This window comes from Tenrec ecaudatus, chromosome 18 (assembly GCF_050624435.1).
Source record: "Tenrec ecaudatus isolate mTenEca1 chromosome 18, mTenEca1.hap1, whole genome shotgun sequence".
Lineage (NCBI taxonomy): Eukaryota > Metazoa > Chordata > Mammalia > Afrosoricida > Tenrecidae > Tenrec > Tenrec ecaudatus.
The window spans coordinates 11,610,118-11,636,852 of NC_134547.1; the positions used below are offsets into that span (position 1 = coordinate 11,610,118).

The following is a 26,735-nucleotide window of genomic DNA, read 5'->3' on the forward strand; positions in this document are numbered from 1 at the left end:
GGAATAATTTAATGTTTACTATTACCTGACACATACATTCTCAGCGGTACATGGATATGATTGGTAAACGTACACATATGGAGGGGCACAATCCCCAAACAGTACCCGCTCTCAGTTGCGCGAGCCAAACAGACAATGACATGCTGCCTTTCCTCGCTAAAGCGTTGGCTCCTCCAGCTCCAAAGCCCTTGGTGGGTACCATTGTAGTTGCTTGTCGGAGCTGCCAGTGGTTTTTGGCTCAGGGTTCTCCCACGGGACAGAGTAGGAGTGCCCCACTGCATTTTCTCTGCTTCCAGTGCCCCTAGAGCAGATTGCTTAACCTCTGTGCCACAAGGGCTCCTGCCCCCAAACTAGAGAACGGCCTCAAGTCAATTCTGTCCCATGGTGACCCCAAGTGTTTCGGAGTAGAAATGTACCCCAGGACATTCCTGGTGGCTTTTTTTGTGTAGGTTTCAGTGGCCTGAGGGTTTGGGTTTCAGCCCCTGCTCTGCCACTTCCTAAGCGATCTAATCCTGGCCGTGTGACTTCACAGTTCTGGCCTCGGTTTCCCCGGTCTGTAAAATGGGTAGAGTAGCAGCTCTCACCTCGGACGGGAGCGATCGAGCAGGCCATTCTCCCCGCTGCGCCCGCCCCGCCCCAGAGCACTGTGGAAGGAGCCTGTAAGCAGTCTGCGATCACGTAGGACGAGCTCGGGGTATTGGCCAACGCCCCTGCCCCTTCCATGTGGGGCAACCAGTGCGGATAACTGAAAGCAACGAGGTACTAAAGAGTTCATCAGGAGTGGGTTGGGTTTGTCACAGCTGTGCTTCGGAGGGGCTGCCTTCCTCGCCGAGGGAGGAAGAAAGGAGGTCGCGTGCCGCTTTCCACTGAAGGGAGGAGGGGCAAGCGGCCACGGCTGCCCCACGGGGGCTTGGAAGCCCCATGGGGGCTTGGACAGCAGATCCAAAGTTTCAAGAGTTCGCTGTGCAAACAGCAGCCCTGAGCTTCCAGTCCCCACAGGAGACGGGCAGAGACGCCCTCTAGTGGCCAAAACTGCCCCAGCCGCCAAGGGGCCCCACGGGCGTGGGTGCAAGGACAAGGGGGCCACTCACAGAACCTGCAGGACACTGAGGCCCTCACCCAGGCCTACAGAGCTAGTTCGTGACCGACATAGCCAGGGCTCCATCCCAGCTGGCCTGCACATGTGCAAATATTTCTTCCTGAACCCAGATGAAGAGCTCTGGGCATCTTTGGCGGAGACGTGCTGGGCCCTGCAGGGGCGGCTTGGCATCTTGGCTGTCCTCCAAATACCAGGGGCACCCCCAATGCCTAGGGTGACCCAGGGCGCACCCACACGTATCCACCGCCCACAGGTTGGTGCATTCATTTGAGCTCAGGCGTGGTTGGCCAGACCTCTCTGGGGTCACCCCTCGGATGGATTTCATTCTCGGTCAGTTTCACCCCAACCCTCTACCCCCTAGGCCCAATCAAACCAAGCATCCATACACCCCGAAAAAAGCCCCAAGGGAGTTTCCCGCGGCTGAATGAGCGCTCCCTGGCCCTCAGCCGCCCCCCGCCAGGCTCCGGAGGGCCGGGTTGGGGTACTCGGGGTTCTCGATGACCCCGGGCCCGAACTTGAGTTCTAGGAAGCGGCGGTAGTTGTTGGGGGCCTGGGCCACGAAGCCGGCGAAGGGCAGGGGCACCAGCGGCTGCAAGAAGTGCTCGGGGAACTCGACGTCCTGCCGGTGGTCCAGCCACGTGTCCTTGGTCATGACGCCGTTGCGGGGGTAGAAGGGCCACAGGTCCACGTGCAGGTGGTTGCTCTCGCTGTACTGCACGCGGAAGAAGTCCCCCTCCACCGCCTTCTCCCACACGAAGCCCCGCTCGTCCACCACCGAGCCCGCCTCGGCGCTGCGCAGCTGCTCGCAGTTGCCCACGTCTTCCAGGTAGATGCCCAGGTCCACGTCGTAGTCCCAGGGGATGATGTCGCCGTGGCGGGCGGCGCCCAGCAGCGAGCCGCCCTCCAGCCAGTAGCGCACGCCCGCCGCCTCCAGCACGCCCACCACGTAGTGGGCAGTCTCGCGCAGCGCGCGCAGGCAGCAGGGGGGCGTCCAGCGGTCCTCGTACAGGTAGGCCGGAGTGTCGCCCACCACCGTGCCGAAGCACCGCGCGCTCTCCTTGCTGCAGCCGAACCACTCGGCCCGCCCTCCAGTCCAGCTCACCAGGCGGATGCCCAGCGCCCGCAGCAGCGCCGCCCGCCGCGCGCGCCCCTCGCGCTCCGCCTTCCAGCGCGCGTGAGCTGTGGAGAGCGGCGGCTGGCGCGCGGCGGCGAAGGGCGGCTCCAGCAGGCGCAGCGCCCAGCCGCGCAGGGCCGTCTGCAGGAAGAGGCTGGTGCCCAGCGGCCGCGCCAGGGGCGCCGAGAGGTTGAAGAGGTCGCGCGCGCGCAGCAGCACCACGGCGTCCCCGTCCAGGGCGTCGCAGAGGGGCGCGTTGGGCGCCGGGCCGTAGCGGGCTGTCCACTCACGCAGGCTGACGTTCAAGGCCAGGCAGCGCGCGGGGTTGGCCGTGGCCACGGGCGCGGCCACCAGGCGGCTTCCTCCCGCGCGGAGCGCCTCCACCATGCGCTCCAGCTGGCCCGGGGCCTCGGCCCTGGCCCCATCAGGCACCAGGGCCACGAACTCAGTGGCCACGTAGGTCTCTGGGCGCGAGGCGGCGGCGGGCCGGTCCAGGGCGGGCTGAAGCAGCGCCAGGCGGACGTTGGGGAGGCGGGGCAGGGCCAGGGGCGGGTAGGGGAGGGTGTCCGCTGCCACCACCACTGGCTGGGTTGGGTCCTGGTGCAAGAAGGAATCTACCAGCTCTGGGACTGCATTGTCGAAGGCCTCAAATTCCCGCACTAGAATGGTAACCCGCGAACTGGTGGGGGACCCCCGGCGGGAGCCCCGCGCCCGGGCGCTCCTGGGCTGGTGTTGAAGCCAGGACACATACAAGAGGACCAGAAGGTTAAGGATGATGGCGGCCGCTAAGGCAGCCTGGCAGCGGGTGAGCCGCATGGGGCTGGCCTCAGGCCCTCTCTGGGGCTCCGGGCATCCTGGGTAGAGAGGAGAGAATGGGAGGGGGCTGAAGCTGGTTGCTGGAATTCAGAATCATCACACATTCGCTCCCACGCACGCGTGCGCGCACACACACACGCACGCGCCTTGCCTTCGCTCAGGCCCCTTCTCCATATTTGGTGTCAGTGATCACTTCCTCCAAGTACCCTCTGTGGTCCCTGAGGCTGGGTCATGGGTCCCTCTGGTCTTGTTCTGTCTCCTAGTTTCTCCTCCCCCAGCCCTTCACTCTGAATCATCCCGGGCTGGGGACAGCTCTGTGTCCCCCCCTACCCCCAATACAGGGTCCAGACACAGAGGGGTCCTGGGCACAGATGCAGGTATACAGTACACCCACTGCCATCAAGTCAGTTCTGACTCAGAACGAGCCCACAGGGACGAGTCGAACTGCTCTCGAGGGTTTCCAAAGGCTGCCGATCTTGGAAGAAACCTGAAAACCAAACTCACCGCCACGGAGTTGCTGCCGACTCACAGGGACGCTGTAGGACCGAGTAGAACTGCCCCCGTGGGTTTCTGAGGCTGTAAATCTTTACTGGAGCAGAAAGCTCCGTCTTTCTCTTGCAGGGCGCCAGGTGGTTTCAAACTCCTGACCTCCTGGTTAGCAGCCCAACTCATAACCTATGCTGGCAGGGGGCCTTGGAGGTAAATAAAAGCTCCCCTATCCCCCCAAAAATCACTTCTTTCTCCTCAGGAGCCCCGGGGAGAGGGGAGAAGGAGCAGGTTTCTGCTCCTGTGAGAGTTACAGCCGTGGAAACCCACAGGGGCCATTCTACCCGCTCCTGTAGGGTGACTATGGGTCAGAAGTGACCGGGTGGCACCGAGACTTTGTGAGCTTCCTCTCTACCTTGGTCAGCTCCACTTTTCCATTCTGTCTCCTTTTCATTCCAGTTCGCTTATAAACACCTCCTGTTCACACCTGCTCCAAGAAGCCAGCCCTGTCCTCCCTTCTGCCTTCCAGCCCCCTGGTTCCTCCCTGGACACCTCCTGGCCAAAGGGATGCTGTGCCCTTGGGCTTTAGCCACCATACCTATCCCTGGACCGAAGATCCCCAAATCCTCTATCATCAGGTCAGCTTTCCTCATGGTCAGCCAAAGGGCTTGAGTTTTTGCAAGAAAAGCCAGAGAGGGGGAAAAAACTCCAGTCTTTACTAATCAGCTCTAACCCAAGTTTTAAATGTTGGCAGCTAACTGGAAAAATAAGTAAATAAATAAAAATAACACGGAGGAGAAAGAAGAAAAAAAAATCACTATAATGGGAGAAACCTTAGAGTGCCCCCTCCCAGTTCAGGCTATCATCCCACGTGACCCCCAGAGGGCACTGTCCCACAGGCAAGGGGTGGGGCTCCCGAGTTCTGTGCACAGGCTGAGTATCCGCTCAAAGCACGAAACCAAATTCACAGCCATCGCGAGTGGATTCTGATTCCAACTCGACTCCTGGCCACCCTGGAGGACAGAGCTGAACTGCTCCTGTGGGTGCCCAAGTCTTTTATAAACTTTAAGGGAGCAGATGGTCTCCTCTCCCTCCAGCTCCTGTTTCCAAAGGAAGGCTTTTGTAAGTCTCTGCTCTTCCAGATGCATCAGAGACCCAGCCAATCACTGCATCTTTCTACTTTCTAAAATCCCTCTGGCTCCTCCTTCCTATGCCCACAGCCTGTAACCCTCACCCAGCCCCGAGCCCCTAACCCTACCCCCCACCCCCCTATGCCCCTCCTGGGTCCTGCCCCAGTCCTGTCTCCACATAGTCCCCTTCCTCATGGCAGCTAGACGGATCTTCCTAAAGCACAATCGGACCTGTCTCTTCCCTGCTCCGTGTCAGCCATAGCTCCCCAGTGCCCTGGGGAGGAAGTTTTAAGCATCTTCCCGCACCCTGCACAGCTAGCTCTGTGTGACCTGGCCCTTGGCGGTACCCTCCCCAAACTCCACCTCTCAGCCAGCCTAGACTTCTCATCCTCCAGCAGGTCTCGTGGCTCCAACTTCAAACCCCAAACCAAACGCAGTGCCATTGAGACGTTTGCCAACTCAGCGGCCCCATAAAACAGAGTCCAACGGCCCCTGTGGGATTCCAAGACTCAATCTTTACCAGAAGTAGAAAACCTTGTCTTTCTCCTGCGGAGCTGCTGGTGGTTTTGAACTGCTGGCCTTTCGGTTAGCAGCCTAGTGCACAGCCCACTAGGCCACCAGCATGTCATGTGCCTAGGCCTTTGCATAGTCTGTTCCCTCTGCCTGGAAGCAGCAGCGTCTCCTCCCTCGCCTCCTCTTAGCAACGACTTATGCTTCAGAACGTAGCTCCCTCCAGAAAGCCTTCCCTGACGCCCTGCCTCGCCCCCTCAGGGAAGTTACACTCTGGGGGTGGTCTGTCTCCCTTGAGGGACTGAGAGGCCTGGAAAGGCAGGACCAGGGTGGTCTCTGTCACTCTGTGTCCCCAGAGTGCAGTGAGACTGGACTTGGTTAAAAAATGATGGCGAGGTCATGGTTTCTGTGCATCTACGCAGGCTGGGAAAGCTCTGTTCCTGGGACCCCATCTCTGCCCGCGCTGCCTGGGGCCTAGGTCCTGCCCCTGCCCATCTCCTGCTTCCTTTCCCACCAGGGGTGGCGTCTGCCCCTGTCCCCATGCTGGTCCTGCTTGCCTGTCCTTGATCCCACACCACACGTAAGAACTGGAATGGCCCTTTCCGCATGATTTCCTCATCTTTACACCCAGCAGACATCAGCTGCAAACAGCTGCCGTCCGTCGGGTGAATTCCAACTCAAGGCGATGCACCTGTGTCAGAGTGACACTGCACCCTGTAGCTGGAGGGAGAGGAAGCCAAGGAAGACAGATCCAGAAGCTGAAGAGACCAATAACTTCTCCCAGAGTGGGCAGAGGCAAGTCCTCTCTTAGAGCCTGTGCCCGGAATTCAGTCCAGCCGCTCTGATTCTTCCTGAGGCTGGAACAGCGCTTCTTTCGGTCGCTCTAAGTCACAAGGGACTCGAAGCTGACTAGCAAGAATCACGGGTGAGAAAAATCCGTGTCTGTTCATCAAAGCCAACCCCTTGTGGTATTTCTGTGATCGGGACACTAGAGAACTCTGACCTGGTCAGGGAAGGAGACAGATAAAAATCAACTCAGGACAGGGGACCACAGGGGAGCAAAAAAGCAGGGGCTTGCTTTGGAAAAGGTGGTCAGGGAAGGAGCTGAGACCATCTTCCTCTCCCTGTTTCCCACAAAACACGGGAAGCAGACCCTGATTCACTTTGGGCCTGGGCTCTGATCTGGCTCAAGCCTCAGCTGCTCAACTGTGGAATGAGCATGTGGGGGCAGAGAAAGGGGGGAAGCAAAGGGCAGTTTCTCTGTGCCATGGACTGGGGCCATGGGGGAACTTCTTACCTTCTAGGCTGCAGGGCCCAGGGGCTCCTGGGAGGTGGTTCCAGCCCAGCGTGGTTGTACTGCTGTGGGAAGAACAAGAGAACCCTAAGTCAGCCAATTCTGTACCCCACAACCCAAGACCAAACCAGGGAGTTGATTTTGACCCCCTAGTGATCCCAAAGGACATGACAGAACTGTCCCGGTCGACTTTCCAAGCCTGTAATAGTTACAGAAGCAAATGGTCACCTCTCTCTTTCTCTCTCTCTCTCTCGGAACAGCTGGTAGATTTGAACTGAACAGCCAAGTGCTTAACCAGTGTGCCACCAGAGTTGCTTAGAATGGGGCATGGTTTCATCTTATCTATAGAAGTGGTACCCAGAGAATTGAGAATTCTTTCTCTGCTCCACCCCCTCCCCATGCCATGAGCTCAGGCACCACCTAGACCAGTGGATTCCCAACCTTCCTAATGCCTAGACCCTTGAATACAGTTCCTCATGTGGTGGTGACCCCCCCCCACCATAAATTATTTTTGTTGCTACTTCATCACTGTAATTTTGCTACTGTGATGAATTGGGCAACCCTGTGAAAGGGTCATTCCACCCCCAAGGAGTCCCAACCCACAGGTTGAGAACCGCTGACCTAGACAGGACAGGGGTAGGGTGGAGTTGGGGGGGGGGAGGACAGCATTTGTCATAGCAACCTGCAACTCCAATAAATGTGCCCAAAAAGGTGAAATGAGAAGGTATAGTACCTGTTACCATGACAACCCTGTCCCCAGACACCTTCCACCTCAAGAGACCATCCTAAAATGTCCCCTACCTTGGCAGGCCTGGTGACTTTAGGATCCCTGGGAAAGGGGGGTGGGACTGCCCCCATTTACCATAGCAACTAGGACTTGGCCCTGCTTGTTGCTAACCTTTGGGGGATGGTCCAGGCCCGGTAGCCATAACAACTGCTCCTCAGCAGAGCATCACTGCCTCTAAATAAAAAACACCTGGTCGGTTTGGCCTAGGGGCCTCCCACGGCAGGGAGAGGGGGCGATGGTTACCATGGCAATCCCATCTGAGGTGGTATGGGGGAGGGAGAGAAGCAAAGGTAGTCTCTCCCCAGGCCTTGGGTCCTTAGGAGCAGGTGTCAAGTGAGAGGGAGGTAGTTAGAGACAGAAGGACCACTGGGAACTCAGGTTACCTTAGCAACCTCCATCAGGTGTGGGGACTAGAGGTGAGGTATTGGGAGTCCAAAGCACAAAGGTGGAAAGGAGGAGGAGGAGAATGAGGTTGGCGAGGTGGGGAGGGGAAGGGGTGGGAGGGTGGCCTAGGCTGGGGAAGGGTTACCATGACAACCCACTGGGGCAAGAATTTGAGAAGATGAAGCAGCCCTTGCGGTCACCAAGATCGAAAGTGATGGTTGAGGGGAGGATTTGGGGCTGGAGAGGCAAAGCAGCTTTCGTATTGGGCGACGAGGGAAGGGGGGGGGGCGAAGGTGGCCCCTCCCCAAGGCTCCCTGCTCCGAAAGGGAAGCCTCACGCCTCGCCCGCCTGGGTCCCGCCGGCGGTCCTCGGGGCGCCGCTGCCGGACCCCCGCCCCTCCCTGCTCCCTCGCCTCGCGCACGCGCCTTCAGGGTCCAGCCCGGTGGGCGAGGCGCGCGCCCGCTGTGCCTCGCGCTCGGCGCGCGTCCCCGCCCCCGCCGGGCGCGCGCGGAGGTTGGCGCGGCCGCGCAGGCGCGCGAGGCACAGCGGGCGCGCGGGCCGGCCCCGGGGCCTCCATGATGGAGGAGCGAGCGGCCGCCGCGGTCGCCGCCGCCTCCTGCCGCCCGCTGGGCTCCGGCGCGGCTCCCGGCCCGACCGGAGCGGCCCCGGCCGCCGCCCCCGCCCCCGGGCCCGGCCCCGCAGGGAAGGGCGGCGGCGGCAGCCCCGGGCCCACGGCGGGGCCGGAGCCGCTGAGCCTGCCCGGGATCCTGCACTTCATCCAGCACGAGTGGGCGCGCTTCGAGGCCGAGAAGGCCCGCTGGGAGGCCGAGCGCGCCGAGCTGCAGGTGAGCGCCGCCCCGGGACCCCGGGACCCCGGCCCCGCCCGGCCCGGCCCGGCCTCGCCTCGCCTCACCCGCCGCCGCCGCCGCCGCCATCTTGGAGCAATGGCCGCCGGGACGGCCGGAGGGGGGGTGGCGGGAGGGGACGGCGACCGGCTCGCCGAGGGAGTCCGGGGACGCCCCGAGGGGGGTCCCCGGGGGGCCGGGGCTGGCTCGGGGTGGGTGTCGGGGAGCCCCGGTTGGGGCGCGGGGCCGGCCGGTAGGGGGAGTGGGGCGCCGGAGGGGAGGGGACCCGGGAGAACTCCGGGAAAGCCGGGGAGGGGAGTGTGAGGGGCCGAAGGGAGCCCACGGTGGTCCTGCGTGGAGGGGGCCAAAGGCTTGCAGGCGGCCGAGGGGACAGCCGAGGGACCCCCACCCCGCTCCTCAGGAGGTGAGGCCGGAGGGGCGCCAGGTGGGCGAGAGGGGGGGACTGGGGGACCCGCCGAGGGCGCAAGCGAGTGCTAGGGAGCCCCGGGCTGATGGTGGACGGAGCCTGGGATGGGGTTATGGTCGGAGTGAGGGTGGGCAGGTGGGACTGAAAGATGATTGTGTGAAGACTGGGGCCGGGGGTGTGTGAGAGAGGCCGATCCGGTCCGGGGGATCCTGGAGGCAGGTTGTGTACCTCTCCTGCAGGGAGCGGAAACTTTGGGGAGTCCCGGCTTGCAGGATTGCCGCGTGTGGGGAGGGGGACCCTCGGAGGGAGAGTGGACAGGGGACAGGATGCACCCATGGGAGACAGTGTGGGAGAGCGTCAGGGGCCGCTCGGGTTTGGGGGTGTGGAGGAGTGGGGGGGTGTCGGGTAGAGAAGCTGGAGCAGCGGGGGGCTCAGAAAGGAGGGGATCTTGGATGGGGGCGCCTGGGCAGGACCCTGGGGGAGAGGTGTTTGTGATGTGAAGTAGTTTGGAAGAGAGGTAGTATCTCCAGATGAGATGATGGGTGGAGGAAGCTGGTGGGGGTCTCGCTGGGCTTCATGACCTTGAGAAAGATGGGACCCTCAGCGAGGAGTGCCCCGAGGAGCCTGGGGATCAGAGATGGGTGAGTCTGAAGGGGTTCCGGGACAGCAGGCGGTGGCTGGGGGCGGGGCGCTTCCTGGTCCTGGGTGGTACACGTTGAGCTTCTCAGCCCCCCACCCCCTGCTTTTAAGAGCTCATCTTCCCCCTCAAGATGTGTGGTGTGGGGATCTCGCTGATGTGGAGACGACAATAAGTAACTGGTTCAGTTGTGTTCAGAGTGTGAATGAGGCAAGGCCCCTCCAAAGCCAAAGCCAGGGCTTCCAAGCGCATCCCACAAGCCTCCCACCCCTCCTGGGGATCCCAGCTGTGTAGGAGCTAGGCTCTGGCCAAACCAGGCCAGGGGAGAGGGGGGTCCTTCCCTAAGTGCCCCTCGCTTTCCTGTTCTGTTTCTCCGCTCCAAGCTCTCGCCCAGCTCACCTGCCTTGAGGTCCTCTCGACACCCCAGGAGGGAGCCAGGGCCTCCATCCTTACCACCCCTCACTCCCCCACCCCCCAGCAACACTGAGAAAACCAACACATCCACAGGTCCTGCTGTGCAGTCAACTCCGGACCGCCCGGTGGGGTTCCTGAGGCTGTGGTCTGCCTTTGTGGGAGCCAGTGGCCATCTCTCTCTCCCTCGGAGGGGCTGGTGGGTGCCAACCGCTGGCCTCTGGCTGGGCAGCTGAGCGGTTAACCACCACGCCAGCCAGACTCCTGCCACAGGGCTCTTCGTACCCGCAGGCGGAGCCCTGGTGGCCCAGTGGTTACGAGTGGGATTGTTAATCAGTGCAAGGTCAGCAGTTTGAAACCACCAGCCCTGAGGGAGAGAGATGGGCACTGGCAGGGGCAGCTCTGCCCTGTCCTCTAGAGTCACCGCGGGCGAGTTTGGCTTTTATGTGCCAGCCACTGGGTTAAACACTGCGTGGACATGCTGTCATTGTCAGTCCTTGCAATTGTCTAAGTAGGTGGTGCTTGGTGTGTCTCCCCGCCCCCCCCAATGGTTTTAAAACAAACAAACCAACTAGTCAGAAGAGGAAACAGACTTGAGGGTAAATAATTTATCCCGGATCACAGCCTGTGCGTGGCAGACTGGTCTTTGGACTGGCAAGCATGCTGCCAGGGCCTCTGCCACCCCGTGCTGATGACAAAAGCTAGCCCAGGGATGCCCGGTGGGCACCCCCAGAGTCTCCCCAGACAGCTGGGCATGAAGCCTGCTGCTCGCCTGCGCCCCCTACAGCTCCCACCTCAGCACCTTCTCCTCCTCTTCCGGGTCTGAATGAGTACAGCTGACACATTCTTGGTGAAAAGTCCATGAGCTTGGTGCTCTGTTTCCCCCAAGACATTTTGGGAGTCTCCTGGCATGTGTGACCCACCCCCCAGGGTGGCTCTCCTTGGTGTTTGAAGGAACCTGGGTGGGGGGAGCAGGAAGTGCCATGTCCCTCCTCACTTCCTCTGTTCATGTGTTTTCCTTTGTTCACCATGGCCATGGAGTCTGATGCCCGACCACCCCACCCCCTCTGCTGGGGTGGGAGGGTGTCACAGGGCTCTGAGGGGGCAGATAGATGTACATCTTTTTAGTCCCTGGAAGCAGACGGCCAGGCCTTTCTTGCGAGGTGCCTCCCAGTGGACTTCACCCGCCAGCCGGCCTTTTGGTGAGCAGTTGAGCTTGTCCCCGTTCGTTCTCACCACCCGGGGGCACCTTTTGTTCTGTTCCACACTTACATAAAAAGGGAAATAAAGGCAGGGCTGAGACTGGTGCCCCGTGTGGGTGAAGAGGGAGAATCCGCCTCAGACTGTCCTCTCTCTCCTGCCCCAGCGCTCTTTGTGCTGTTGGAAGTAGTTCGCTGGTGAGTGGGACCAGAGAGCCTGTAGCCTGGGGTTTTCCTGTCCCTTGCCGGTCAGCACAGAGTGAGTCCCCATCCTTCTTAATCATGACACAGCGCCCCATTGTATGTTGAGCCTGTGGCTGTTTGAATTTGACACCCCCCACTCTGCCCGGGCTGAACTCGTAAAAGGTCATTTTCAACTGTTTGCGCTCAGAACCGGCCACACTGGCCATTCTTAGGCACTCGGGGGACCATCTAGGACAGTGATTCCCAACCTTCCTAATGCCGCGACCCTTTCAGACAGTTCCTCATGTGGTTGTGACCCCCCCCCCCCAACCATAAGATTATTTTCGTTGCTACTTCATCACTGTCATTTTGCTATGGTGATGAACCGGGCGACCCTATGAAAGGGGTCGCCATCCACAGGTCAAGAACCACTGGTAGAAAGGTGGGTGGGCAAAGAGACGAGCGTGGCCGCCCGCTTTGGTAAATGTGCACAAGACCCCTTGGAAGCGTCGAAGAGGACCCATGGGGGCCTGACCCCGATCCCGGGTATTGTCAGTTGCCTCATGCCTATGAGAGCTGGCTGCCGGGCAAGGAAGACTTGCATTAGGGTGCTGGAGAGTCTTCCGAGGACCCCGGACCGCCCGAAGCACCCATAGATCCATCTCAGAAAGGAGTGCGGTCAGAGTGCTCCTTCAGGGCAGGATTGCCGAGACTTGGTCTCAGGAGAGACCAGTCCCTGGAGGAACACCTCATGGTTGGTGAAGCTGCGAGGAGGAGGAGGAGGAAGGCCCTTGGCATGATGGCTGGACACGGTGTCCGCCACAGTGGGCTCCAACAGGACAGTTGTAAGGACGGCACAGGGCCAGGCAGGGATGGGGTTAGGACAGTGGCCAATTTGAAGTTTAACTCTGTGCTTACCGTGTCGACAGGTGCTGCCAGAGGGGCCCCAAGTTTGGAACAGAGGCATTGTGGGTGTGGTCTGGCGATAGGAGCAGGGAGTACGAGAACTGTGGTTTCTGCCCTTCACAAACTTCCAGGGGGGGGGCTGCCTTATAAGAAAGTTCATGGGAGAATCCCGTTCTTCCACAGTCTTTTGGAGGCCTCACGGATACGTTTACCCTTGGCCACGCTCTCATTTGTGTGACACTGCTGGGAAGCGAAGCTCTCGAGGGATAGGAGGGACCCATGGAGGGGTCCTGAGAATGGAGCCTGAGAGTGTAGGGAGTGAGTGTGGCTGCAGGCCCTTCCTGCCCACTCAGCCTCCCAGGGAAGCACCCCACCAGGGGCCCCTGGAGCTTGGGGCGGAGGGGGAACCGAGATGTGGAGGTTTCTCAAGATCCCACTAGGTGCTGCCGGGCTGGGACAAAAGGCAGAGGAGAAATGACGGGGGGCTTCTAGGAGTACAGGGTCTCCATCATTCATTGCTGCCCCTCCACTGTACCCAGCAGGACGTCCTTTTCCAAGGACTGGTCTCTCCTGATACCATGTGCAGAATACATGAGAGGAAGTTTTGCCATGTGGTAGCTGTCTGTTATAAACTGAATGCCCCCCCCAAAAAATAATTCCCTGGTGGTGCAGTGGTGACGGACCAGTTGTGCTGTGGTCTGCGAGGTTGGCAGTTCAAGCCCACCTGCTGCTCAGTGAGAAAGAAGGGCTTTCTACTCCTGTAAACAGTTACAGTCTGGGCAGTTCCCGAGGGCAGTCCCACCCTGTCTTATAGGGTCGCTATGATTCAGCATCAACGCGGTGGCAGTGAGTTTGGGTTTTTTTGAATCCACCCAGTAGACTATTCCAGCCCACTTTGTTCAAGGCTGTGGCCTCTGCCGCCTCTGCCTGCAGATGAGGGCTCAGTGTTTGTGGAGGAAGGAAATTCACAGCCCAGCACGTGTCTCTCACACCTTCCTAGTTCACTGGACAGCCACTCGGAGCTTGCCTTGTTTCCTCTTAAGAGAATGCCAGGGAATCTCTCTGTTGGCGTGTGGATGGTCCCCGACTTGCAAAGGAGTTCCATCCCAAAGACGTGGCTTCCGTTGGTTCCTCCCTAAGTCAAACACTTCCCTTGCTTTCCCCAGCTTTTGCCATCACTGCCCTTTCTCATCCTTGCCTCTGCAAATCCAGTCCTTATTCGCCTTTGGGGGTTGGCACGGGCCCCTAATAACGAATGGCTGGCTGCGGCATTGCCCGTCTCGTAAGGTAAAGTAAATAAGTGAATAGCCCACGTTCTGCGAGTCGCCAGAATTCAAGTGCTTCGGAGTTACTGACTCTCTGTTTTGTAAAGGACCCTTCTCCAGAGGAATCGTGGGTTTAACCAGTTCTCCGGGTAGCTGGTTTCCTGGTTTGTCAGGGCGGCGAAGTGGGTTATACGTCTGCTACCAAGCCAGAAGTGGGTGGTTCCAGCCCCCAGGGGCTGCAGGGGAGAAAGAGGAGGCAGCCTGCTTCTGACGAGACTTACAGCTTCAGAGTCCCAGGGAGCAATCCTGCTGAGTCCTGTGATGGGGTTGGAAGAGGAGCCCTGGAATCATAGTGGTTATGCGAACCTCAAGGTCAGCAGTTTGAAACCCTCAGCCGCTCCATGGGAGGAAGACGAAGCTTTCTGTTTCATCAAGAGTTACCATCTCAGGGGCGGTTCTGTCCTGTCCTGTGGCGTCACCGCGAGTGGCATGGAGTGTGAGTTCTGAGGAGTTGTCATTGACAGGATGGCAGAGGGTGGGCCAGGGTGTCCTCTAGGAAAGCATTGTCACTCTAGGAGCCACCAGCAGTGTCCTGGGGCAGTGTGCCAGGGCCTCTGCCCCCCACTACTGCTAGTTACTGAGTCCTAAGAGACGAACCTGCAGTTTTGGGAGGGCTGTGGGGACAGGGCTGTGCTGGGCTCCAGGGACCCGGGCTGATGGTTCTGAGCCATGGGAGTCCCAGAGGAGGGACTCAGGGTAGGTGTGTCCCTGGACTGCGGCCTAACAGGTGTTGTGGGGAGTCGGGCTTTGAGGAGGAGCCCAAGCCAAGCCAAACTCTACTCACAGCGACCCTGTAGGGCAGAGGAGAAGAGCTCCTTAGGGGTTTTAAGATTGTTGGTCTTTATGGGAGCAGACAGCCTCAGCTTTCTTCTATAGAGCATCTGGTGGATTCGAACCTCCAGCCTTTTGATTAGTAACCCAGTGCTAACTGGCTCTGTCACTGGGACTCCATGGAGCGGATTCCAATTCATAGCCACCCTATCAAACTGTCAGTCTTCCCGGGAGCAGACAGCCTCATCTATCCCCATTGGAGGCACTGGTGGGTTTGAACCGCCAACTCCACAGTTCGTTAGCAGCTTGGCCTTTAACCCACGGAGCCACCAGAGCTCCTTTGGAGAAAAGAGACTAGAAAGGATGTCTGGGGTCCAAACTAGTGGCTTCGGAGAGCTGTGGAAGTTCTTGAGTGGGCATGTAGTATTTAAGGATGGGCCCCCCGAGAGGCAGCTGCCTGAGAGGGTGGGAAACCTGGAAGTTCCTAGCCTCCCCTGAGGGGAGGGGCTGGCATCGTTAACCTTTATTCTGGACTGAGGAGATGGAGTGCCCAGGGGGCTCCCAGCCACCCCATTTCCAAAGGGGGACCCTGTAGGCCCAAGGTTTTATGACCAGGACGGGGCTGAGGCGGGGTGGAGGGTGGGGGCTCTGGAAGCAAGGCCATCTGAATATGGCTAGGGACCAGCAGCCTGCCTCCAGGCTGGCTGACAGAAGCCTCCTGGCAGGTTGGCAAGAGCTAGGGCCACCACTCGCCCCGGCGGGTTGGTGGGAGAGCTTTGGCACTGGAGCCGAGCCACCCACGCCTGTCCCTGGGCTCCAGAAGTAACTTCCTACGCCTCCCGGAGACAGATGGCTGTGGTAGGGAAAGTGGGGTACAGGCTGCCTCCAGCAGACCGGGGGGCAGCACCTGCCTTGGAGGGAAAGTGGGAGTGAAGATGCAGCCTGTTGCTCCCTACCTGCTTCCCCTCCATCCTTGACCTGCACGCGTGCCCCTGCCCCCCTTCCCAAAGCCAGCAGGCTTTCATGGTGGGGGCTAGAAGCAGTCCCAGCACCGCCTGCACTCCTTGCTCCAGCTTGGTGGGGGCTGAGCGGGGCGCCCCAGCCCTCCTGCTCCCTCCTTTCTGTCCCCCTGCACATTCTCCCTCTCCCCGCAGGCTCAGGTGGCTTTTCTCCAGGGAGAGAGGAAAGGGCAAGAGAATCTAAAGACAGACCTGGTGCGGCGGATCAAGATGCTGGAATATGCGCTGAAGCAGGAGAGGTGAGGCCCAGCCTGAACATGGTCAGGAGGCCACCAGGCCAGGCTCCCCTCTGCGGGGACAGAGCTGGGGGCAAGTGTCCGCCCCATCATCCCAGGCCTCGGTGGCCTATAGGGGAGCCTGGTGCCCTGGGTGTCGCTGGGGTGGGGTCAGAAGCGACTCCAGCAGCTCTGCGTCCCAGCTCCCTGCCTGACTCGCCCTCCCATCAGGCAGCCTTCCCCAGATGCTGGCGGGCACAGGGCGTGAGGAGTGGATTCGGCAGGACACCTGGGGTTTGGGGTTCTTGAGGGGGGTTGACTCTGTGGTCTATTATTTGTTAATCATCTCTTCCCTTAGGGCCAAATATCATAAACTCAAGTTCGGGACAGACCTGAACCAGGGGGAGAAGAAACCAGATGTGACAGAACAAGGTACCTCGTACTCTCTGAGCTCCACCACCACCCCCTTTTTCCCTCCCCTGCCCCACCCCGTCTATCCCCTCCCCCAAAGTTGAATGCAGCATTCCCAAGGAGGCTGGGGTGGTGGCGGTGGGGGGTCTCCTTCCCAGTTCCCCCCCCCCCCCCCGAGGCTGAGTTATTCAGGGCCCCAAGGGGCTGGAGGTTGGGGAAGCAGCCAGGCTGGCAGGTGAGACAGGTGGGAGCGGGACACCGGGCAGGCCTGGGCTTCTCAGTCAGACCCTTCCTTCCTGCCCATCAGAGTCGAGTTTGAGGGTCACTGGCGGTGCTAGGTCAGGAAGCCAGCAGGATGGGCCGGTCCCTGAGAGCCGGAGCTCCATGGGAAGGGGAGGATTCTGTGTCTCGGTCAGAGTGAGGACCGATGCCTGCAGGGCAGGGGCAGGCTGTCGTCCTGTGTGACTTGGAAGCAGGGCAGAGGTAGCCGGTGGGGGGGGTGTCCTCAGTTGCTGGTCGACTAGACTAGTGGTGATTGTCATTATTTCATCCATCCATCCATCGGGGACGACGGCTGCCCCAGGGATGGCGATCTCTGTTCGCTGGTGTCGCCCTGGCAGCATGCCAGGCACAGATTAGATGCCGGGGAAGACTGCTGACTAAAACGGAGTGAAATGAATGGTCTAATTAAGTCTCACTCCGGTCCCAGGAGGTCGGTGCTGCGCTCAGGAGTGCGTGGAGGGGGAGCCTCCAAGCTCCTGCAGGGAAGGGCCAGAGCAGGAACTGTACCCAGGTCTGCCGCGCTTTGGGAACCAGACCAGTCTTTGCATTTTGGGGTGGGGGGTATTGGAGTATGACCAGTCAGGAGGCAAGAGGAAGGAATCTCAGAACAGAGTTGGGCAGGAGGGGGTCTGAGCCCTCCAGAAGTGAACCCCACAGGACCCTGAGTGCTATCTGGATTTGGGGGCGAGGGAGGGGGTGGGGCCTCCCATGACCAAGACAACCTGCTTCCTCCCCCGCCCCCTAGTCTCCAATGGCCCCGCGGACTCGGTCACGCTGGAGAACAGCCCACTGGTGTGGAAAGAGGGGCGGCAGCTTCTCCGACAGTGAGTGGGCAGGGGTGGGGGGGGAGTGGGGGTGCTGGGGGGCGTGTATGGCTCGGCAGGTAGACCTGGTGACACCACAGTCCTTCCTGTCCCCACTGGGAACCCCTGACCTGTCAGGATCCCAGCTGGGATGGCCTGGCCCCTTGCAGTTGGCCCCCTGCCTGGGGGTTCAAGACTAAAGCTCTGTGGGAGCAGATAGACTCTTCTTTCTCCTGGTCAGTGGCTGGGGGGTTAAACCGACAACCCCACGGTTTGCAGCCCGTCACTGTACCCCCTGCACCACCTGGGCTCCTCTGTTCCCCATGTGCAGTTGAGAGACTGGCAGTCTGTCCTGTGGGCAGCTCTAACGTCTAAGGCCAGGCCCTTGTGAGGTTCACGGAAGGCTGAGTGTTCAGCTCTACACTGTCAGGAGCAATGTTGACAAATACCAGGGCGCGGCGGGTGCGCCAGACTGGCCCATCAAAGCCTCTCGGAGTGCTCTCGCTGCCCTCTGACAGCAAAGCCGCTGTCCTAACCAGCAGCACTGACTGGGCAGCCGCCCAGGCCCCATGGTACAGTTTCCACACACTGGCCTGCTAACTCAAGGACAGTGGTTCAAATCCACCAGCCACGCAAATGGGAGCGAGTTGAAGCTTTCTCTTCCCACAGAGCAGCGGTTCTCAACCTTCCTAATGCTGCAACCCTTTCATACCTCATGTGGTGGTGACCCCCCGACCATAAAATTCTTTTCTTTTTTTTTTCATTTTCATTACTACTTCACAAGTGTAATTTTGCTACTATTATGAATTGGGTGACCATTCAGCCCCCAAAGCGGTCGCAACCCACAAGTTGAGTTACAGTCTCGGGAAGTCACAAGGGCATGTCTTCCCTGTCCTGTAAGGCCACTACAAGCCAGCGCTGACACTGTGGGTGGTCCTTCAGATCCCCACGAGGTGTAAGAAGAAACCAGCCTTCCCCTCTGGTCACAGGTTAAATAAATGGAGGGGCAGTGAGGGGGACAGGGTGTTAAGGGGCGAGGCCGAGGTCAGATCTTCGCAGTCCCAACTCCAGAGCCCAAACCTTGCCCAGGGTGCTACCCGCTGCCCTATTGGTGGGGAGGAAGGAAGCTCAGACGGACACAGCACCTCAGCAAGGTGGACAAGACAATGCAGTGTTAGCGGAGATGGCCAGGCGTCCTGAGGGACGAGGGCTTGGCCAGGGGTCCCAGGTGGGGGAACCTTTAAGGACCACTGTGGGCCTTTTCAAAGGTCCTTTGAAACTGGTCCTCATACTTTGATGCTTTCCCTCTTCCTGTCTAAAAAAATAAAATAAACTGTAGGTTGGTGTCAGTCAGCCTAATGTGCTTCATTGCAGAATTAGTGACTACTCAGGGGTAAGTGGTAAGTTCAGCAAGTCCCAGGGTTCTGGACGCCCTGCACAGACACCCCCACCAGCCAGAGCTAGCCCTCTAGTCCCAGGGACATCTGTCCCTAGTTGGAAAAGGTTGAACCAAGACCTGGGCCAAACCCAACCCACCACGACTGTGTGAGGCTGGGTTGATGAGAGAAACAAATTCAGAGACACCCATATGTGTGTAAGAAAGAGCTTTCAATAAACGAGCCATTGCATATTGAGAAAACAGCCCAGCCCAGTCCAGATCCAGCCCATAAGTCCGATATTAGTCCATAAGTTCCTGTTTAGACTCTCACAGCACATGCAGGGATGCCGAATGCAGGGCGATCTCAGGCCAGTGGGTAGGAGGTCTTGTGGATCCAGTGGCGCAGGTCTCCATGCGTCGCCTCCAGTTCTCAGAGTGGCTCCACAGCAGGAAAGGATAGGCAGAGAGACTGGGCCTGGCCTCCACATGAGGTCAGCAAGCTGCAACCTGATCGACAGGCTAAACTCCACCCCTTGCTCAAGTTGACAGGAGATGATGTCACTGCCACAAGGACCGACTGGATTCTGACTTGGGGCAACCCTGCAAAAGGTCTCTGAGCCGGGACACCTTCCTGGGAGCTGCCGGCCTTGTCTTTCTCCTGAAGAGCGAGTGGCTGGGTGGGCTTACACTTCCGACCTGTTAACAGCCCAGTGCCTGACCCACTGCGCCACCAGAGCTCCTGGCAACAAGCCCTTCCTCAGAAGCACCTTCACTGGTGCACGGGTGGCTGGGAAGTCAGGCAGGCATTGGGGAGCCTTGCTGGCTGCACGAATGCCAGGCTAAAGAGCACCTGTACATCTGGTCCAGGTTGCCTGCACCTGTACAGCCTGCAACCTACAGACTGACCTGCTTAGGGATGCGCCCAGAGGCTGCCTCATGCAAACCAGCCCACTGCCGTCACGTTCAGTGAGGCTCCTGTTGGCCCCACGGGACAAAAGCCTGTGGGATTTCTGAGTCCAATCTGGGCGCAGGCAGCCTCTCCTTTCTGTCCCTGGGCTTAGCTGGCTGGCACGTTCAAACCACTAATCTGTGGTTGGCAGCCAGGTCCTCAGCCCTCTGCGCCACCCAAACTCGCTGCCATCGAGGCGACCTGACAGGACAGTCGAGCGGCAGCCATGGGTTTCCAAGCCTCCGTCTTCACAGGCGCAGGCAGGCTCGCCGCTGGGCCACTGAACTGCTGATGGTTCTGCATTCCTGGCCTTTCGAGTCCCAGCCCAAGCCCAACTCGGGAACCCGCTACCCCACTAGGGCTTGCGCCACCCAGCTGCCTGTCAATTGCGATACTCCCTGCCATCCCATGGAGTCCACCTCATAGCAGCCCTCCAGGGCAGGATAGGGCTGCCCCTGCCGTGGGCTTGTTTCCGAGACTGTAACTCTTTACAGGGGTAGAAAGCCCCGGTGTTCTCCCGAACGGTGGCTGGTGGTTTTGAACCGCTGTCCTTGAAGTTAGCCGCGCAATGCTTAAACACTACACCACCAGACTCGAGCCCCTTTTAAGTCCCCAATCCCACTTTCCCCAGGTCACTGCTGTGAAGTGGAGCGCGTGACTCCACGGGCCTCTCAGAGGTGTGTGCAGCAAACTCGGGGCTGCGTGCTGACACAGACACGCACAGTGTGCAACTGCTAACCTAACCTGAGTCACACCAACCACATAACTCACAGTTTTATTCAGCCCTGGGTTCTGGCCCTCTGCTGGCATTCTGCCTTGTGCCCTCCCTAGCCGTCAGAATGCTCCCAGCAGGCGCTGCTTGCCCTGCAGAGCCTTCTCACACAACAGAGCGGCAGAGGCTGCCGGTCCGGCTGGGCCTGCTCTCCAGCCCTGTGTCCCTTCGGGGAGGGGTCCCCCCGAGGGGGCTGCCCTTGCCCTACCGTAGGCATTCTGACTCCAGCTGACTATGGCTCCCGCAGGTACCTGGAGGAGGTGGGCTACACGGACACCATCCTGGACATGCGGTCTAAGCGCGTCCGCTCGCTGCTGGGCCGCTCGCTGGAGCCCAACGGGGCCGTGGAACCCAGCGATGGGGGCCCCCGGGCCACGCCGGGCCCTGGGCCACTCAGCGGGGGCGAGTCTCTGCTGGTGCGGCAGATCGAGGAACAGATCAAGAGGTGAGCCTGTGGGCTGACTTGGCCTGGGGGGGTGGGGCGAGGACAACCGTGTGGGGGTCCCAGGGCTTGGTCTGAGCAACTGGGAGCGGCTCTTACTGAGTGTGGGATCTCAAGAGGCTTAGGAGGAGTGGGGCCTGTTTGACATCTGCGTGGAGATGCCGCAGGAGGCTTGGCGTCAGACCAGGTCACAACCTCTGCACCTCGAGTTCAGCTGCTGCGGCTCGGACCCAGACTCCGAGGGAGAGGGATGCTGTCACTGTGAAGAGACCCAGCGGGTGGGGGAGGATTTCAGAGAAAAGTCGGAGAGGCACAGCCTGCAGCTTGCTCTTACAGAGCCCTGTGCCTGACCCCCAGCGCCCCCAGGATGCCTGACCTGGAGGAGGGAGCGCTGCGGCTGAGTGGCACTGCCCGCCCTCCCCAGCGGGAGCCGTGAGCCAGGTGTTTGACAGAACTCCTCGAGTCTGCCGCCCCATGGCAGAGAGGGACCTTTTAACTAACTTCGAAAGTGTGACCCAAGTGATCCCGCCCCTCAGCTAAAGCCTGTCAGCGAGTCCAGCAGAGACCAGTCCCTCGTTCCCACCAGCCACACACTGGTGCCAATTGTGGTCACAGTTTTCCTGGCTGGGCACCGTGGGGCAGTCAGAGGGGCCAGGGCTCGTTCCTCGGAACTTCAGGCCCAGCCTGAAGGGGTCAGATGAGGGGGCTGTCCAAGGACAGGCCCCGCCTCTTCCCATCTGGGCTGTGTCACCTGGCTGCACCGACACCTTTGCCCCCTGTTGCTGCAGGAATGCGGCCGGCAAGGACGGCAAGGCCCGCCTGGGGGCCTCAGTGCTGGAGCAGGTCCCCTTCCTGCAGCGCTGCGAGGACGATGACAGCGATGAGGACGACGAGCTGGACAGTGTGCAGCACAAGAAGCAGCGTGTGAAGGTGGGCAGCCGGCAGCGCAGGGCTCCAGAACCACCCAAATAGGACAGGACAGAACTGGCCCTGCGGGTTTCTGAGACCATAGCTCTTTATGGGAGTAGAAAGCCTCATCTTTCTCCCTCGGAGCGGCTGGTGGTTTCGAACTGCCATCCGTGTGGTTAGCAGCCCAACACGAAACCATTACACCACCTTTCCCTACTGGAAGGGATGAATGTCATTGTTTTCCCCAGCCTCAAAGTGGTCGCAGCTCCTTGCCATGGCTGTGACCCCATGGGGTTTCAAACTGGGGGACCTTTCAGAGGCAGATGGTCTGCTCTGCCTGCCCAGGTTCCCCCAGGGGGTTTGAACTTCCCACTTCTTGGCTTAGTTGAGCACTTAACTGTTTGCATTATCCAGGAATTTCGTTCTAAAAGTAACACATACTTTTTATGTAGAAACCCCACTCACCCACCCTTTCTCCTCCCCTCCCTCCCAGAATAGTAAGGCTTAGAGACCCACAAATCTTCCTGGCCCCAGTGCTGCCCCTGGGTATAAGAACTAGCCCAGAATGTGGGACCTGAGGCAAGTGGCCTCCGCTGGGCCAGTGTCTGCTCGTCCTCACCTGGGCTGTGGCCTTCACAGCTCCAGTAATAACAGAGCCGCGAGTCTGCTGTGTGTTGCTCTGTGGAGCTCCCTGTGAGAGTGGGAACTGAGGGGAGCCTGACGCCACCCCACTCCTGGAGGGCGGGGGTGGGTGATGGGGGGGGCAGTCTTACCGCTCCTCCGTCAACTGTTTTCCTGGGGAATATTTGTGACTTCCTTTTCCGCCGGGTTTGCGCGCTCCAGTTTTTGGCTTTCATGGGTTTTGCTGTCGCGCTGTCATCATAAGCCTGGGCTGCAGGAGCCCCTGTGGGTGGTGGGTAAGCGAAGGGCATTAAAGCCCGCCAGCTCCTCCGCAGGAGAATATGGAGGTGCTTCAGCCTCTGGGACCCTAGCACAGTTCTGCCCGGCCCTGTAGGTGCCCTGGAGGTCGGAATTGCCTTGATGGAGACTGGTTTGGCTGCTTTTAAAATTTTTGTTCTTTCTCGTTTTTATGGTACACATGCATGGGCTCACTTACACACACACACACCACCACCACCACCCCTCATTTACACACACACACACCACGACCACCACCACCACCCCTTCACTGGCTCTTCTTCCTGAGGGGTCTGTGCTAAGGAGAAGGGGGCTGGAGGAGGCCTGGGAGTCTGAAGGGAGGGACAGATGTCCAGCCCCACTCCTGCACCAGTCCTCAAGGATGTCCTTAAACTTAAAACTTCACGCTTCCGACTCAGAGCAGCCCCGTAGGACAGAGTAGAACTGCCCCTGAGGCTCTCCACGACTGGGCAGCCTGCCGCATCTCCCTACCAGGCTGGAACCACTGCCCTATGCACAGCCTGCCACGCTTCCAGGGCTCCTTCCAACCCCTGCCGCAGTCCATTGGGATTCACCTTGACCCTGTAGGACAAGGGAGGGCTGCCTCTGTGGGTTTACAGACTGTAACTCTTTACAGGAGTATAAAGCTGAACTGCTCGTCGTGCAGTAGCAGCCATAGACGCAACCATGATACCCCAGGGCCCCTTAAGGCACCCTACGAGACCCACCAATGCAAAGCCCACGTCTGGGGCCTTAATAGGCCCCGCCCCCAGGAGGAGAGCACTTCCACAGGCCCCCAGCAGGGGGAGCGCCTCAGCCGCCTGTGGGGCTGCATGGGTTAGCAGTGGGAGGCTGAGGCCCTCGTCTGGCTACTTTGGTTTATCTGTCTCAGGGCCCCAGGAGGGCTTGCCCTCTAACCAGCCCTTCTCTGCGCAGCTCCCCTCCAAGGCCCTGCCCGAGATGGAGGACGAGGACGAAGAGGATGACTCGGAGGACGCCATCAACGAGTTTGACTTCCTAGGCTCTGGGGAGGATGGGGAAGGGTCCCCAGACCCCCGGCGTTGTACCGGAGACGGGAACCACCACGAACTGGGTGAGTCTGGCGTTGCCAGTCTGTCTCCTGTGCGGGGTGGGGGGGCAGACCCAGGCTCCACCCCCTCCACCCGCTGCACCCCCAGCTGCTTCCTGCCCAGGGCCTCTGCACCGGACGGATACGCTTCCTGAGAGGAGAGCTGCTGGCAGAGCGGGAGGCCCCTACCCCTTCCCTGGAAAATCCCGGGCCTGGGGACCCTGCCCCCACGACTGCTTGTCCGGTCCTTTGTGGCTCCAGGGAGGGAACGGATGAGGACTCCACAGGGCCCGGCTGCCTGTCTTCCTCCCTGCCCTCCTGGGGTGGTGGGGGGCTGGGCGTGCTGCCCCCACCAGGCCCAGTGCACCCTGGGTCGCAGGCAAGGCCGATGGCTGGCAGGGAGGGTGGAGATGCCCTGGCCTGGGGGGGTAGGAAATGGGTGGGTGACACCGATCTTGTACCTCTTCCCCTCCAGAGAGCCGTCGAGTCAAACTCCAGGGCATTTTAGCAGACCTTCGAGATGTGGACGGCCTCCCTCTCAAAGTGACTGGCCCGCCCCCTGGCACCCCCCAGCCCCGACCCCATGAAGGTAAGCCATGCTGCTCCCGCCGCCCCTGGGGGGTCCCCACCTGAGGGGGGCTGCAGTGCTGAGGGGGAGGGGTCTGAGTCCTCGGGGCGGAGGCCCTGCCTCTGCCCTGCTCGCAGCCTCCCTGTCCCAGAAGCCTGTCTGTTCGTCTCTTTTGGCCTGCCCTGCCCTGTCCATCTGCCTGCCTCTTTCATTCCAGCTGTCTGCTTGCCCTTATCCTCTCTCCCCCTTCCTTTCTCACTCCTCTCCTCCCCCTCCCCTGCGCCTGCCCTCCCCTCCCCCCACCAGGTTCCTTTGGCTTCTCCTCAGACGTGTTCATCATGGACACCATCGGGGGCGGGGAGGTGAGCCTGGGGGACTTGGCAGATCTCACCGTCACCAACGACAATGACCTCAGCTGTGACGTAAGTTCCCAGGGTGCCCCCACTCCATCGAGACTGGCGCTGACCCTCCTGCCTGAGTGTCAAGGGTCCCTCCCACTGCCTGGGAGTCCCAGCTTCCTGAACCCCCCTTGGACCAGCGGTTGGGGCCTCTGTCACGCCATTGGGCTCCACCCTCCTGACAAGTCCCCCTCACCCTGTGGGGGTGGGCCAAGGAGCAAAGGGCCAGGGGTGAGAGCCCCCTGTGGGGAACAGCCTGTGGAGGAAATGGGGCTCGTCAGCAGGGACACGTGGCATATGGGTTCAGGAAGGCAGCACACCAGACGTGTGAATTGGACTGATGGTGCCGACAGGCTGGGACCGGGTGTCCCATGGCCAGCATTCTGAGCCCAGGGCCTGGGACTAGCAAGTGAGTGTTTTCCTGAGAGTCCCACCACCTGGGACTTTATCCTGGGCCCTCACAGGGAGTTCTGCGGGGTGTGAACAAAAGGCCAGGAAGCAGAGCAGCACAGGAATGTGAGCAGGGGGTGTGGGCTCCCCAAGAAATCCCACTGCGCTCGGCAGGTGGTTGGGGAACATCACACACTACTCAAGGCCCCCTCCCTGCTGTATTAACTATGGTGATGGGCGAGGAGGGCCTGGACATGTGCAGGAGCAAGGAGGCCCAGGCGGGGGCAAATCCCTCCTCAGGACAGCTGAGGAACTTGCCCTTGCATTTGACTCAAGACAGCCACCCTGCTCAGTGAGCACCCGTGCCATCTGTGGGACCTGGAGACTCTCCCTAACTGCCCCACACCACCCACACAGGCACACCCCCTGGGACCTATTCTGGGTGTCCACTCTTCCTATCAGCTTCCTGGGGAGTCATCCCCACATTGTATCATTCCTCCTCCCTCCCCTCCCTGCAGACTAGGTCCACGGCTGTGCAGCCCCCACCACACAACCATAAGACAGTTTTGCCATCACCCTACCGAGGAACTCACCCACCTGTCACTTCTGGGCAGTGTCCCATCTCCAGGGACCCTAGGGAGAGCATCAGTCTGTTATGAGAGCGGCTTGCCACATCTTTCTCCTGCCGAACAGCTCGTGTGTTTGAACCACCGACCTTGTGGTTAGCAGCCCAGCCCCTCCCTAACCCACAGTGCCACCAGGGCCACTTAGCATGTCTCCCCCCACCCTACTACAATCCACCTGCATTGTGGCACATCCTGGCAGACCTCCCTGATCACCCTTCACAGGTAATGACATTTTTTATAAGCTTGAAAGCCAGTGGCAGTCCCGCCCCAAAGCACATCTACACCATCTTTCCAACAGCGCAAACTCACTTCCTGTCTCTGTGCTCACACAGGGAGCCCTCCCAGTAGTTCACACTGGTCTGTCCCTCTGTTGTACGATTTGTGACTTAATGGGCTGAGGTCCTGACTCCCCACACCCCAATACCTGGTAGTGAGCACCTTTCAGCAATCGCTGTCTAAGAAGCCCTGGCAGCGCTGTTGGCTGAGCTCCAGGCTGCTGAGCATGGTTCAAAACCACCAGCTGCTCCCCAGGAAACAGATGAGGCTTTCTGTTCACCCCAGAAACTATTCAGTCACTGTGAGTCAGGACAGATGCGGTGAAAGACAGTAGGCTTGGTGTGCAGAGTGGGTGTCCTGTGGCATCTCATCCTGGTTTAGCTTTCCATCTCCTTCGTGGCTAATAAGGGGAGGGAGCCCTGGTGGCCTCATGGGCAGTTCAAACCCACCAACAGGTCCTTAGCGGACTCTGTCTGGTCCCACAAAGAGTCACAATTTTGGGAACCCAGGAGTCGGAGGCTGCTCAGTGGCAGTGGGTTTGGTTTGGTTTTTGGAGTGACGCACAATGGAGCCTGAAAGCACCCACTGCTAATGGAGGGGCTAGCGGTTCAGGCCCACCAGCCGCTCTCTGTCACCCTTGAGCTCGTTCCCTCAAGATGACAGCCTTGGAAGCCCTGGGCAGTTCTGCTCTGTCCTGTGGGTCGCCGTGAGTCCGAACCCGCTGGCCTTGTAGACCTGTACAGCACCGGGCTGCCTGGGCCTGTCCTACTCTGCTGGCTATGCCCCCGTGCCCCTTCAGCCCCCAGCACAGAGCCTGGTGGCAAAGAATGCAGGGGTAGGCGGCTGCCGGGGAGGCCCTGTGACCCCAGGGGCACCGAGGGGCCCTTGGCTGCAGGGTGGGTGAGGAAGCCCTGAGGTGGCCCTTCCCTTCCAGGCAGCAGCCAGGGGCCGTGTGGGTGTGGCCTTGGGGACAGCAGGAGCCCTTG

General features: G+C 59.9%; 2 protein-coding genes across 5 annotated transcripts in view; one reads left to right on the forward strand and one right to left on the reverse strand.

Annotated features, from left to right (window-relative positions):
- Positions 1–8,584, reverse strand: FKRP (fukutin related protein). Of its 2 annotated transcripts, none has more exons than XM_075537659.1 (3): positions 8,534–8,584; positions 6,453–6,514; positions 1–3,067 (listed from the first exon to the last, which is right to left on the reverse strand). In XM_075537659.1, the coding sequence occupies exon 3, from the start codon at positions 3,027–3,029 to the stop codon at positions 1,542–1,544; it is 1,488 nt and encodes a 495-aa protein (XP_075393774.1). In that variant the 5' UTR covers positions 3,030–3,067; positions 6,453–6,514; positions 8,534–8,584; the 3' UTR covers positions 1–1,541. The 2 variants fall into 2 exon arrangements, with proteins under 2 accessions (XP_075393774.1, XP_075393773.1); XM_075537658.1 differs by lacking the exon at positions 8,534–8,584 and adding an exon at positions 7,348–8,059.
- Positions 8,181–26,735, forward strand: part of STRN4 (striatin 4) — a 22,865-nt gene continuing 4,310 nt past the window's right edge. For 2 of the 3 annotated variants that reach the window (XM_075537655.1, XM_075537656.1), the window contains exons 1-9: positions 8,181–8,465; positions 15,479–15,582; positions 15,917–15,990; positions 16,997–17,075; positions 20,401–20,598; positions 21,384–21,525; positions 23,359–23,515; positions 23,967–24,080; positions 24,366–24,481. In XM_075537655.1, coding sequence (XP_075393770.1) covers positions 8,196–8,465; positions 15,479–15,582; positions 15,917–15,990; positions 16,997–17,075; positions 20,401–20,598; positions 21,384–21,525; positions 23,359–23,515; positions 23,967–24,080; positions 24,366–24,481 — 1,254 coding nt within the window. In that variant the 5' untranslated portion in view covers positions 8,181–8,195. The remainder of the gene's footprint in view (positions 8,466–15,478; positions 15,583–15,916; positions 15,991–16,996; positions 17,076–20,400; positions 20,599–21,383; positions 21,526–23,358; positions 23,516–23,966; positions 24,081–24,365; positions 24,482–26,735) is intronic. The other variant, XM_075537657.1, reaches the window with a different exon arrangement.